Here is a 13,736-nt window from a genome sequence, read left to right on the forward strand (position 1 = left end):
GCGCGCGGCGCCTGCGGACCCCGGCCCGGCCGGCCAAGCTGGCCCGCGGGCAGCCGGAGACCCGTGTGCTGTGTCTTCCCCAGGTTTCGGAGAAGAACCAGTGGGGAGAGATTGTCGAGGAGTTCAACTTTCCCAGAAGTTGCTCTAACGCTGCCTTTGCTTTAAAACAGTATTACTTGCGGTGAGTAGTCGTGACTTTTCCACGCTGTTTGGAAGGAAGGGACTTACGAGATTTCTTCCTTTCTTTTTCTTTTTTTTTTTTTTTTTTTCGACAAAGGCAAAACCAAACTTGCACGCCAGCCGGCTTTTAATCTCCTATTAATTTCAGTTGAGGAAACGTTTAGCATCAGTAAGGGGCGATGGCAGGACATTCTCTTCACCTGTCTTAGGCTCAGTTCTGTGCCTCGTGCAGAATCACTACAGGTGACACCCTCCCCTGCCCTGAGAAACATTCTTTTGTGACACGATTATTGATCGCTCCGTTTCCACCGAGGGACAGAAAGGTGATGCTTAGCGAAAGACTTAAGGTAGTTAATGAAACTTTGTATCGTAACCTTTGGCAAAATTTCTTGTTTTGAAAACTCCTTTAGCTTTTTAGAATTCTGACTTTGAGTATTGAAGACGTTGTTCGGGACGATGTGGTCGAGTAGCCTTTCGGTGAAGTATGTCTACATAGCATCACATGTAGGTGGCTTAGGCGATGAGGATTGCTCTTAGAGTTAGTTGGTTGGGTTTCCGAGCAACTTGAATATGCTCAGCGTCTTTAGGAAAATGGGGATACTGTGAAGCTGGATACTGTGACTTGGATTTTCTTTCATCCTCCCTTTTTTTACTGCTTGGTATGTGGTGTAGACCAAACAATGTACCTTGTGGTTTAGCTTTTTTTTCTCCCATTTTCTTCTGTAGGAATATTTTCATATTGTAATTTATTATGAGGTCATCTTTTACTTTGGTTACCCAAAGAAAGTCCTTAGTTGGTTATTTGAAATTAAAATAATATCCTTTGTGTTTACTGCTTTCTAATAAATTTTGGTAGTAGTGATATTGTTTGATAGTTTTCTTTTGTAATAGGGTTTCTGCCTAATTTATTTTCGTGTTGTTGCTTCAGGTGCACTTCAGAGTCATTCTGTGTTGTGTTCAGCACTCTCAAATAGGAAATGCAGTAATTGCGCAGGTGTGCTTCCTATTGGCTGGCTTAGATTGACTTCAAGCTTGAAGCTAGAGTTCCCAGAACTTTGTGGAGTGCTTACTGAGTTCCGTAGAAAGCCTAGAAAATATTAAATATGGTTAGTTGTTATCTGTTGTGTGTGTGGGGGGGTGTCTGTGTGTGTGTGTGTGTAATGGCTGTGTGTCACGGTACATTTTTAAATAAAGAGCTATATCAAAAACAAAAAAAAGCAAACAAAGTTAACCTCCAACTGTTGATTTAGTAATGGGGGGAGGAAGAGACTTTTGTATCTGTGATGGTAGTCACTTGCTTATTTCCATTTTTATTACTGAGAGTTACATGTTAATACATGTTCTGTTTTTTTTCTAATCAGTTGAAGCAGTATGATTTTATACTGTTTTGAATGCTTGATTGAGTTTTCATATTCTAAAGGTATTGTGTAATATATACAAATCACAAGACATATATATTTCTGAAGAATTTACATTTATACTAAGTTTTAGTATACTTTCATAGGCTTCAGTTTTGTGCATAAGTTAATAAAAAATACTGTTTTTTGAGTTTTAATTTCTATCTTGGGATCATATCAGCCATTAGTTATAGGTACAGTTTCTAACTATATAGTTTCAAGGTTGTAAGTACATTGTTTTCAGATCAGTGTGGGCTTTATGCTCTTACTAGAAGCTGCTTTTTGAACTGTGTCCTCAGCTAAACTTGTTTTTCCTCCATATGTCACTCTCCAGGTTTGTTTTTGTAGGGTTGTAGCTAGGCTACTAGGAAAAAAGTTGAAGCATTTGTTTTGGAAAATAAAACCATGTGAAGATTTGCATGGCTTATAAAGAAATACAAAAGAAATAGGCTGGTCAAAAATTGAGTACTACCAACCTTGAAAGAATTTTCTCTAGTGGTGTAATATTGCACAGTTAGAGGGTATGTATTATGCTAGCTCTTACATCTTACTTTGAAAAATGTTAACTGGCAGAGCAGATGCCAAGCTTTAACAGTAATTCTGTTACTTAAGCATAAGAGCGCCTCTTCATAGTAAGAAATAGTAATCAACTGACTTGATAAGTTACCTCTTTGCTACATCAAAGTGAATATGATTTCTGATGAGCAGATAATATAGTGTGCTTTATAAATCACCAGTGGGATAATTTTTAATGTGAGCTTTTTTTTCTTTTGACCTATTGGAAGACTATATTATATGTGTTCACCTTACTTTACAAGTTTAATATTTGCTCACATTCTCCTTTTACTTATTAATTGGCTGGGTGGCTGCTAGCCTAGTATTATGTGTATGGGGTATATCTGGACAATACTTAAATGTCTTTTCTACAGACATTTAAGTAGAAGCAAGCTACTGCGCTGACCATGTATATAGTGTAACAGTTTTATGTTTTTATTATAAACATAGGCATTCAGTATAGAAACTTGAGTTTAATGGTCTGCCCAAAGTTAGATTGATTGTATTAAACATAATTTATTCAGTTGCAGATTGTTTACAGAAAGTCTACGTTTGAAAATGCAGTCGATTTTCTTTAACATTATCATTTACTTTTTAAAAATATAAAGGCTTATTTATAACGTGTTAAAGTCTGTAAACATTCGGTGTTGCTCGTGTGTGTCTGTATACTTTATTTCCTTTTAGCATGTATATGTTAATGTTTCCATAAATGTTTTATTACTAGAATACCTTCTACATGCAAAGAATAAAATGTAATTTTCTACAATTTTTTATATGAAGAAATTAAAATACTAAAAAAATTTTAAATGGCTTTAGGGGCATTTGCCTAATTGGGCAAAAATATGGTCATGGAATGTATTCAGTGATACTTACCTTATTATGAGTTCAGTTTATTACAAATGATTTTAATAAAGTAAAATATACTTGAAAATTGCATCTAGTCAGACTTATGCCCAAGTATATTTATGTTCACTGTGTCCCATATTCACTTGGTGAATTTTATTTTTTGTTCTGTTTTGGTACAAAGATTGGAGACAATTTGCTACTCCTATTTGGGTTAAGAATTTGAAGTTTGGTATGAAGATTTAGGTAAATATTTCAAGTATTTTGTTAAGGAATTTTGTTTTTGGTTAATGATGACAATAATACAGGTACAGTCAAGGTTAACCTAATGTTACCTGTATAAAACTTGATTTTTTGGTATAGAGATAAAATATCTTGGTCATTAACTATTTTTTGTGTAGTGCTGTGTGTTGCTGGTTTTCTTGCATTAAAACTTAAAGTATTTTTAAAATGTGTTTACCTTGAGAAAGCACATTTAATTATAGTTCTGGCCGCCATAGTGAGTTTTCAATTATGAATTTTTTTTTTTTTTTTTTTTTTGGTCTCTTGGTGGGAAAAGCCCTTTAAATTACATCAGTAGAGGGAGTTCCCATTCGCCATTAAATGACGTGAACACGCTCATGTGATTCTATAGTTAGTGTCTACCAGGTAGGTCAGTTGTTTTAAGAGAAGCTTTTTTTATGAACCATTTGAAGGTGAGTAAATGAATTGTTTAAAATTTAAATAAATAAATAAAGTAACATTGAGTTTACGAGTGGCTAAACAGAGCTGGATGAGCATGTTCCTCTCCCTTTCCAAGAAAGGGAAATAAAAGCAACATAGAGGCATGGAAAAACAACTTTATTCGTATTCGTATATGTATTTTAAATTTAACTTTATAAGCAGCAGCCTCCTATTTTGAGCAACCCCCTTTTGATACTTAATGACACTATGTTACATTTTTAAAAGGCTGGAGGTCTTACTGAAGGTAGGACTAGAAAGTGGAGAAAGTTGAGGGACTGATCTGAGATCAGCTGCCGTAGTGTGTTGTGTCTTAGAATTCCTGTTTGTGGTAGAGAGAAGTCTGCTGCTTTCCAAATTTTACTAAAGATGGAGACTGAAAACTTTGTAACTCCCAAAACGTTTATGTGTGCTTTATTTTGCATTTAAATTTTATGCTGTAGCCATTAGTTTAAAGTGTCTGTTTTTGAATAGAAACACTATTTGTTTTGTGGTACTGGGGACTGAGCCCAAGGCCTGGTGTATGCTAGGCAGATGCCCCTCGGCCGAGCTGTGGCCTAGCCTGGAAGCACTGGTGTATAATCTTACCTCTCCGCTGTGTTGTGGATTCAGTGTTTTCAGTTCACTGTGTGTAAAATCCAGAATAATGGCTTTGATGAAAAGGTCTGTCATTGCTGTGGATCCTTCATATTCTCAAACGTTGAAAGTTGGTAGAGGAAGGAAAAACAAAGGTTCTAATTCCTTGGAATTTAAGTGCGTTTTAGTCACTAAGCAAATACTTATTCCTACTTTTAGGTGAAGTGCAGTGTTTAGTAAGAGGGTGTTTTGGTTTTTTTGGTTTGGATTAGTTTGGTTTGGTTTGTTTCTTCGTTTGCAGTGCTGAGGGTCCAACCCAGGGCTGCGCTCCTGCTGGCAAGTGCTCTACCCCTGAACTGCACCCCCTGCTTCGTTATCATTTTCTGAGGGCTGCTTACTTGTGCACTTTTCTGCTCCACTACAGATGAACGATAAGAATTGATTTGAGGGATGTGAGGCGGGGTAGGGCTTGGTAGATTCTGTCTGTGTGCTTCTTGGGCTGTCACCACCGCCACCACCAGCACCACGTGTTTTGGGTTTGGAGGTCAGTTAGATTTGAAATTCCCAGTTTGTGCTCTGCGAAACACTAGTTTTCCCCAGATGTTAGCATGTTGCCTTGACAAGAGAGTCCAGATGATTTTGAGTAGTAAGCTAACGCCGGCTTAAATGCGGGATTTCTCGGAGACGTGGTTTTGTTACTGGGCGTTGTCAGTCTCCAGAAGGTTTGGGGGTTCCTGCTGTTCACTCACAGTAAACGGCCTTCCCTGAGCACCACCACAGTGCTGTGTAGGGGTGCAGCCCGTGTGTGTTGGAAGACCCGCGCAGTTCCTTAGAGCACAGTTTGGGACGCTGAGGTGAAGAAATAGGAGTTGAGAAAAGTGAAAATGAGGTCATTACTGAGGCAGTAATTAAGTGCATATTTATGTAGTGATATAAAAAAACTTTAATTTTTAGGGGCTGTTATTTGCTGATTTTTTTTTTTTTTGTCTTTTTGAGACAGGGTCTCGCTATGCAGTTCAGACTGGCCTCGAGCTCACTTTGTAGCCCAAGTTGGTCTCGAACTTGCAACAATCCACCTGCCTCAGCCTCCCGAGTGCTGGGATTACAGGCGTGTGCCACCACGCCCGGCTTTACTTTTTTTTTTCTTTTGCTGATTTTTATCAATGACTGTGTAAAATCATATTGGTAATTCTTGACAAATAGTGTTCTGATGAGGAGACATTAAGTCTAGCGTGTGTTCACTGACAGGAAAAGAAAAACTAAAAAGAATTGTTGTAGTCCAAACGCTAACGGAAGGAAAGTTGAACTTAGAAGATAAGCACTGGTCTTAGTGGATCCAGAATGGGGATATACATCACAGTAGTAGATACATAATGATGTGTGTTCCTACGGTTTAAACTAATGTGAGAAAAACAAATGACAAGGAAGATGGCTATCACACAGGTGTTCGTTGTTTTTTGTTTTGTTTTGTTTATGTTGATGTTAGGGATTTGAACTCAGGGCCTCACATATGCTAGGCAAATATTCTGCCTCTGAGCTGCAACCCAGAGCCTTCATAAAAGATTTTAAGTCTCAGCCAGTGGCTCATTTATTGGCATGATATTCCTTCCAACAAAGGACTTTATAGTTACTTTTGTTGGGTGATACGATCTTTATATTTAGGACTCTTACCTGAACCAGCATTCCCCCAAAACCCCTTATCTGCTCATTTTCTTCTGTTGTTCATCCTGCATAAATGTTAAAACAAACAAACAAAACCTAAAATCTTTGTATTTAAATTTTTATTCTTGAAATTTGACTCTAAAGACTTGTGGCAGGATTATTTAAGAAATTATCCCGTAGAATAGTAGTTCCTGTTGTTAGTTAGCAGTGCGGGCCCTCCGTAAGCTTGCACGGTGTTTTCTTCACCTCTTCAGAGCTGAAGTGAACTTAATACTAGGGAAAGCCATTGATCGGCAGATACTAGATTAAGGACTACATTGGGATTAAAGGAGAAAATGAATTCAAGATGGCTTAAAATTACAAGTACAGTTTGTAGAAAAATAAAAAGTGAAAAATGACTTTAAATTTAAAATAGGTAACGTCGTTCATTTATCCACAGTGGAGTAAAAAAATTAGCAGCTTCAATTAGTTTTTCCAGAACTGCACGAAAAAGAATACATGGTGATTAGTATTGATTACTAGCCTGTCATAAAAGTTATTTGTGCATTCACATAAATGAAATATTTGGGAGGTCCCATAATAAAGAATTGGTTAAGAACAGAGTGTCACTCTCAGCATGCAGGTTACCTATGAATGTCGTTAAGCTTTTCAAAAATTGTGTTTTTAAAACAGGATCAAAAGTTGTTTTTTTGGGGGGTGGGTATCGGGAATTGAACCCACAACCTTGTGCTTTCTAGACAAGTGCTGTGCTGCTGAGCTATATATATCCTGGGCCCCAAAAATATTTTTCTGCTGGGAATGGTGGCACATACCTATAATCATAGCACGTGGAAGGCTGAGGCAGGAGGATTCAAGGACAGCCTGAAAGACAGTCAAGACTGTGTCTCAAAAAAAAAAAACCAAAAAAACCTTGAGCTTATGTTATAGTTGACGGTAATTTATTTCCATGAGATGCATACCCTTTTGAGCTAAGTACATTGTGGTAAGCTCCTGAATATGCATTGCATTCTAAAATTGTTGCCCCATAATGACTGACACATAGTCTGCTTACTCTTTGAATCGGTGTCTCCGGGAGCCTATCACTTAGTGCAGTAGAATTTTCTGCTGGACCGCAGGAAGAATGTGTTGCTTTTGGTCTGTTGGCTGTTTAATTTTGTAAGTCTCATAAGAGTTCCCTTTTCTTTTTCTTTATCAGGCCATTGACTTATTTAAGTAATCAGGCTATCTGTCATTTCGAATACCCCAAACTCTGGATTTGGTTGATCACTTCCCTCTAGTGTCAGTTAACTTGTTCCTCTGTCCTTTGTTATTTGTTGTTTCTTGAAAACTGATAGATCTGAGGATCGATACTGTGCAGATTCAATATTTTAGGCATACCTTCTAAGTAGTGCTTTGCTTTTTATCATATCAAAGGCATGTACTATTTAGTTGTGCCCTTTCAGTGATGCCAAGATTTATCCTTGGTTTTGTGTAGCTAGCTTGACATTTGAATTTTTTAAAAGAATGCCTCAGGTAGTTCTTGTCCTGAAGTTTGAGAACAGTTGGTCTAAGTATTGTAATGAAACCAACTTAGTTGCTGAGATAACTGGTTTAATGTGGCGTTAACATGCTGGCCAAGGCTACATTCAGAACAAAGCCTCTGGGTGGCATCTGGTCTGGGGGGACCTGCTTACGCTGCACCTGTCATCACCCGGCAGAGCCTGGACACACCCAGTGCTTGGTCTCCGAGCTTCACCGAAGGTAACAAGAGCTCTGCTTCAGCACAGCGGGAAGCGAGCAGATGAACTACCAAGTTAGAGCTTATCCTGGTTGTATTATTTGGATTTTAAAAAATTAACCAGGAGTGAGTTTTCCTTTAGTTATTCCTAACAGGAAATTCTCTTCATATGTGGCTTTCCGCCTCCTGTGTAGGACTTTATAATACTCAACCTGAGTGAAATTCTGTTTATGTTATTGAATTTATGAGTGCTTGTCCTCTTAGGGTTCTCTTGGTCTGCGACAGTATTGCACAAAGGGATTGGTATGTGAACCCTGTAAAGGCGGCAGTGCTAATAATTGTTTTGTTTAGTGCAGCATCTTCATTTTTTGAAGCATTTTCATATAGAGATTATATTTTATTTCAAATTTCAGAAGCAGTTGCTGTTACTTAATCTTAGGAAAAATTCTGTATACCTCTTAAGTTTTTCTTTTCGAAGTGTGTAAGCTACTTTTTAAAAAATGGAATGATAGGTGATATCCAGCTCCCAATCTTAAGTGTCAGCCGTAGTTGACAGCAGGAAATACATTTATGTATTTTCAGAACACACTTTTCCCCCATTCACGTTTTCATTTCCTTCCTGGGTAACAGGCCGACTTTACATTTTACAGAACATTATCTCAGATGTAACTCTGCATTTTGCACAGTTGCTAAATATCTTCAGATATAGTCCATACTCTAAATGTGTTCAGCATTTGAGTCTATCAGCAGATAATTTTTTCCCATTCCCACATATAGGATAAATTACAAACATGTTTTTGTGAAGCAGGATTTAAATCAAGTTGTACAATAATAGTGTTATTTGGATGTATGTCTTTGTTGTTGTTGTTGTCTTTTTGAGACAGGGTCTCACTCTGCAGTTCAGGCTGGCCTTGAGCTCACTTTGTAGTCCAGGGTGGTCTCGAACTCTCAATGATCCTCCTGCCTCGCTGGGATTATAGGCGTGCTCCACCACACCCGGTGATAAACTTTTTCTTATAGTAGCCAATGGTCAATTGCTTTGTGCATAAAGATATTTTTCATTATATGATTTTAACAATCTTCTTAAAAATTGTAATTTTTACTGTATGTTTGTAGCACATAATGCTTACATGCATCACTGGCGATCTCTTTCATAGTAAAATACTTCTGGGTGAAATTTTATTTTGTCCCTCTACTGGATGATTAATTTTAAATGAGTAAAATGTCAGTATGAAATATCATGAGATCAATAGCAACATTCTTCTGTTAAAATAGGGGAAAATAGCTAGGTATGGCCTGTAATCCCAGCACTCTGGGAGGCTGAGGAAGGAGGATCACAAGTTCTTGCTGAGCAATTTAGCTCATTAGTGAGACCCTGTCTCAAAATAAGAAACAGAAAAAGAGCTGGACATACTGCTCATTGTAAAGGCCCTGGGCTCAATCCCAATACAGCCGATAGATGGATAGATAGATAGATAGATAGATGATAGATAGGTAGATAGAAAGATAGATAGATAGATGATAGATGATTGATAGATGATAGGTAGATAGATAGATAGAAAGAATGAATAAGTCTGGAGATACAGCTCACTGATAAGAGTACCTGCCTAGCATCCTGATGCCCTGGACTTGATCCCCAGCACTGCCGAAAGAAAAGAGAAGGGAGGGAGAGAGGAGAGAGAGTACCTTTCGGAGCCTGACCTGGGCAGTATTTAATTCAGTACTTTAGGGATGGTGCCAGACTTGCACTTTCGATCATATTGCCAAGGTAGATCCCACTTTGCATAATAATTCATATAGGTTAAGCTGATGTCCTTGAGCTTGGGTTGGACCTCAGTTCTTCAGGAGCGGTAGGGAGGACCTCAGTAGCCTGTACTGCCAAATGTACTCGTAAGAACTAGGTGACTTGCATAGAGTGCGTACGTGGGTTGGTACAATCCTTTTGTTTTATACCATTAAAGAGTCAGACTTGGATTTCTGAGTTGTTTTTACAAGTAGTTTCACATTGCAATGTATTGATTCAATCTACTGTAAAAGCTGTGATTTTTGGGATAGCCAAAAATAAGAGGGAAATGGTAAACTAATTATTTTTCTTTCTATGCTGTTTTCTCTTCTTAAAATTGGTTTTTCTCTCATAAAATTGGTTTTTGCTGTATGTTAACTTTTATTTATACTTCATTTATATTTACCAGTTTATTATTGTTATTTTCTGTTTTTATGGGGCTGGTGATGGGACCCAGGGTGTAACACACGTACGCAAGTACTTAACTACTGAGCTACATTCCCAGCCCTTAATCATTATTTTGTCATATTTGCTGTGTATTTTTCTTTTTACATGCACTATGTGTATTCACACACACACACACATAGAAGCATTGTTACTATAAATGCTGTTTAATCATTTGATATGATTACTCTTGTTTTGTTTTTGTTTTTTTGCGATAAGGTTTCATTATGTAGGTCAGGCTGGCCTTGAACTCACTATGCACTATGTAGCCTAGGTTGGCCTTGAAGTTGCATCAATCCTCCTCCCTCAGCCTCCTGAGTGCTGGGATTATAAGCATGCACCACTATGCCCAGTGATATTATTTTTGTATTTATAGTGTATGTTATCGAGGAATAAAAACTTTTTCTAATGTAATAATGTTCAGTTATCAAATTCAGAAACCTTAATACAGATACAATTGTATGGCAAGTCAAATTTCACCAACCGTCCCCAAGACATACTTTGTAGCAGTCATGCTCCCCATCCCATCTATGACCATATATTATATTTAGTTGTATTTCTAGTTGTTAATATTTTCTAGTAATCCCAGCACTTGAGAGGCTGAGGCAGGAGAATTTCTGTGTACTTGAGGCCAGCATAGGATGCATAGTTTAAGTTTAAGGCCAATCTGAACTACATAGTGAGACCCTGTCTCAAAATCTCAAACAAAAAAGATATTCTATATTTTTTACTGATGCTACCATTTTAGACAGTATAGGCCACATGTACTGTAAAATTTGCATTTGCCTTGTAATTTCTTCAGGATCTGGTTTAGAGGAAGCATATTTGGCAAAGTGTCACTTTGTCGCATTACTGCTGATACTGATTTTGGTTAAGGTGGTATCCTCCTGGTTTGTCCATTATGAAGTTGTTTTCTCTTGTGTAATTAAGTAACCTGTGAGGATGAAAATATCTTTGAGATGAAAATATCTTGCTCACTGTCACACTTTCAGTGAGTAGGCTTTTTTGTTGTTGTTTGTTTGTTTTGTTTTTTGAGACGCAGTCTCTCTGAGTAGTTGAGACTGGCTGTGAACTCATCATGTAGCCCAGGACGGCCTCAAACTCGTGGCTTGTCCTCCTACCTCGGCCTCCCCTTGTGTTGGGGTTGCAGGCATGCACCACCACGCCCAGCTTTTCCTGAGTAGTTCTAATGAGCATGGTTGCTTCTTGCTTGAATCGGTTTATTAGTATGAAGTATATATAATACTTTTCTTTTTTGTCCTTTTGAGACAAGCTCTCACCATGCAGTTCAGACTGGTCTTGAACTCACATTGTAGCTCAGGCTAGTCTCAAACTCGCAATGATCCTCCTGTCTCAGCCTCTCGAGTGCTAGGATTACAGGTGTGCACCACCACACCTGGCATAATATTTATTTTCTAACTGTATTACTCTTTCTACATCTATAGTTGGTAGTCTGTAGGGCTTTGCCTACCCAGTTCTAGAATCAGTTATTTTCTCTAAGAAGTCCTGATTCTATTTAGTTTTTTTTTTCCCTTGTTTTTTTTTTTTTTTTTCTGGTTCCGGGAATCGAACTCATGACCTTGTGCTTGCCAGGCAGGCGCTGTGCCGCTGAGCTAAATCCCCAGCCCGATTCCGTTTAGTTTTGAATGGTATGTAGAAATCAAGATCTGGGTATTAGGTAAGTTCATTTCTATTTGGTTATTTTTTCTTGCTTGAATTTTTAAGGAAATGTGTTTATTTTATACGTGTTTTAAAAGTCTTGATGTGCTGATGCCTCCGGTTACGGTTTATACAAATTTCTTCACGTCTCTGTGTGTTCTGTGGCTCTCCCCCTGTGTGCAGTGGGGACCCTAACTCCTAGCAGTGTGTTTGCTTGTCTTCTCACTCCTACATTATGTCTGGAGACTGTCAGAATTGTTGTACCCAGAGCACTGCAAAAACAAACCTGCCAGGCATGGTGGCACACACCTATAATCCCAGCACCTGAGAGGCTGAGGCAGGAGGATTGCTATGAGTTCCAGGCAAGCCTGCGCTACATAGTGAGTTTAAGGCCAGGTTAAACTACATAGTGAGACCCTGTCTCAAAAAAAACAAAACAAAACAAAACAAAAAACAAAAAACAAACCTACCACAAAGAACTACAGATTTGTTGGCAGTTCTTTTTGTGTCTAGACTTACGGTACATTGTTAGAACATTTCATTCAAAAAGTTTGTAGTGAGGTGAATTATAGTGGTTCATGCCCCCTTGGCCCACCTACTCAGGAGGCTGAGGCAGGAGGATCACCTGAGCCCAGAAGTCCTGGGCAATGTGGTAAGACCTAATTAAAAAAAATTCATAATAATTATATTCTCTTCTGGGTGTTAACTGCTCAAACTACAGTGCAAATTCATACTTTTCCCATTTATACTCAGTTTTGTGTTTTCTTCCACATCCCTGTTCATTTACTTTTACTAATGAATGTGTAAAACACTTAAGATTCTAAAATCAAAGTTTAAGGAAAGGTATACCTGGAAGTCACTCTCTTTCTTACCTCTTCCGTCTCATTCCTGCTCAGGCTTTGCTGATAACTAGTTTTCTTAGTTTCTGATTATCCTTGTTTTTCTTTTCGCACAAATAAGAATGTACATGTATACATGTATGTAGTTTTAGTTCCTCTTTCTATGAAAACAGCACCTTTTATTGTGTCTGCCTTTACCTCGTATATCTTGAAAATCACTCTGGAGTTCATTGAGCTTCTTTTTTTAAACAGCTACGTAGTGTTCCAATGTGTCCATATCCTGCTTCATTCAATTAATCTTTGACATAATGACTCGTAGGCTATTTCCAGTGTGTTAAAATTATAAATGATGCCACACGAGTAACCTGCAAATCTAACTGCACGCACACCTGTTTTCAGGTTGTTGCAGATGCAGCTTCAGAGTAAAACCCTAAAGTGAGGGTTGAAGGAGCAGTGGAAGAGCAAATGCATATGTAGTTTGGTGAAATATTTCCCAGTTTCTATGTAAGAGGGCTGCTTTGCATTCCCAGCATCCGTGTGTGGAAGTGCTCTTTACCATAGCTGTGCCGTGTGCTGTGAAGCGTTTTAACTTTTACCAATCTGAGGGGTTAAGAAATGGTATCTCACTGCATTTTAATTATTAAAGCTTTATGGTTTTAATGTTTGGTAGTGTTGTTCCTGTCATAGCTTTTTAACAAGATTTTCTTCGTATTATGTTTGCTTTTTCTTATGAACTTCAGTATCAATTTGTTCTAGTTCCAGAAAAAAAAAGCTTATTTGTCTTCTATGGGGATTGAATTAAACTTATAAATTGGAGGACTGAGATCTTGATGATAACAACTTGCTCTATCCAAGAACAGTGGAAGTCTTTCCATTTTATTCATCTTTCTTGTGTTGTATTTTACGGAGGCTATTGACCTGTTTTTCTAATCGGCCACTCTACTGAATTGTTTGTATTAGTTTTTTTTAATGTTAGAAATTTTTATTTCTAAGAAGAGAACAAAGTCAGTGCATTTCTGTAGGGTCACATGAGGGGAGTTTGGGAAGATGGGGATAGAGACTGTTAGTCCTTGCATGGGCTTTCCCGAAAGCATCCCCAAAAGCCGTGAAGCCAGGTTGGTGGTGCACACCTGCGGTACCTGCTCCCGGGAGGCTGAGGCCAGAAGGTTACTTCAGCTCCTAAGTTTGAGACCCTCCTGGGCAACATCACAAGACAAGAATAAATCTTCCTTAAAAAAATAAAGGAATGAGGAATCGGAGAAATTAATATTTCAAGGACTTTGTGTGCAAGGAATGAAGACAGACCTGTACCCAAATAACTACCTTACAAAAGAGGAAGTGATGAAATACTAGAAAATCTG

The 13,736-nt window shown here is 38.1% G+C and overlaps 1 protein-coding gene across 1 annotated transcript in view; it reads left to right on the plus strand.

Annotated features, from left to right (window-relative positions):
* Window positions 1-83: 83 nt before the first annotated feature.
* The window catches only part of Arid2 (AT rich interactive domain 2 (ARID, RFX-like)), a gene marked incomplete at its 5' end in the record, with an annotated part of 178,626 nt that continues 164,973 nt past the window's right edge, over window positions 84-13,736 (plus strand). Inside the window, 1 exon segment of the mRNA XM_013505655.1 lies at window positions 84-181. Coding sequence (XP_013361109.1) covers window positions 84-181 — 98 coding nt within the window.

This window comes from Chinchilla lanigera, unplaced genomic scaffold (genome assembly GCF_000276665.1).
Source record: "Chinchilla lanigera isolate Chin_1 unplaced genomic scaffold, ChiLan1.0 scaffold00099, whole genome shotgun sequence".
In the NCBI taxonomy this organism is placed as follows: Eukaryota; Metazoa; Chordata; class Mammalia; order Rodentia; family Chinchillidae; genus Chinchilla; species Chinchilla lanigera.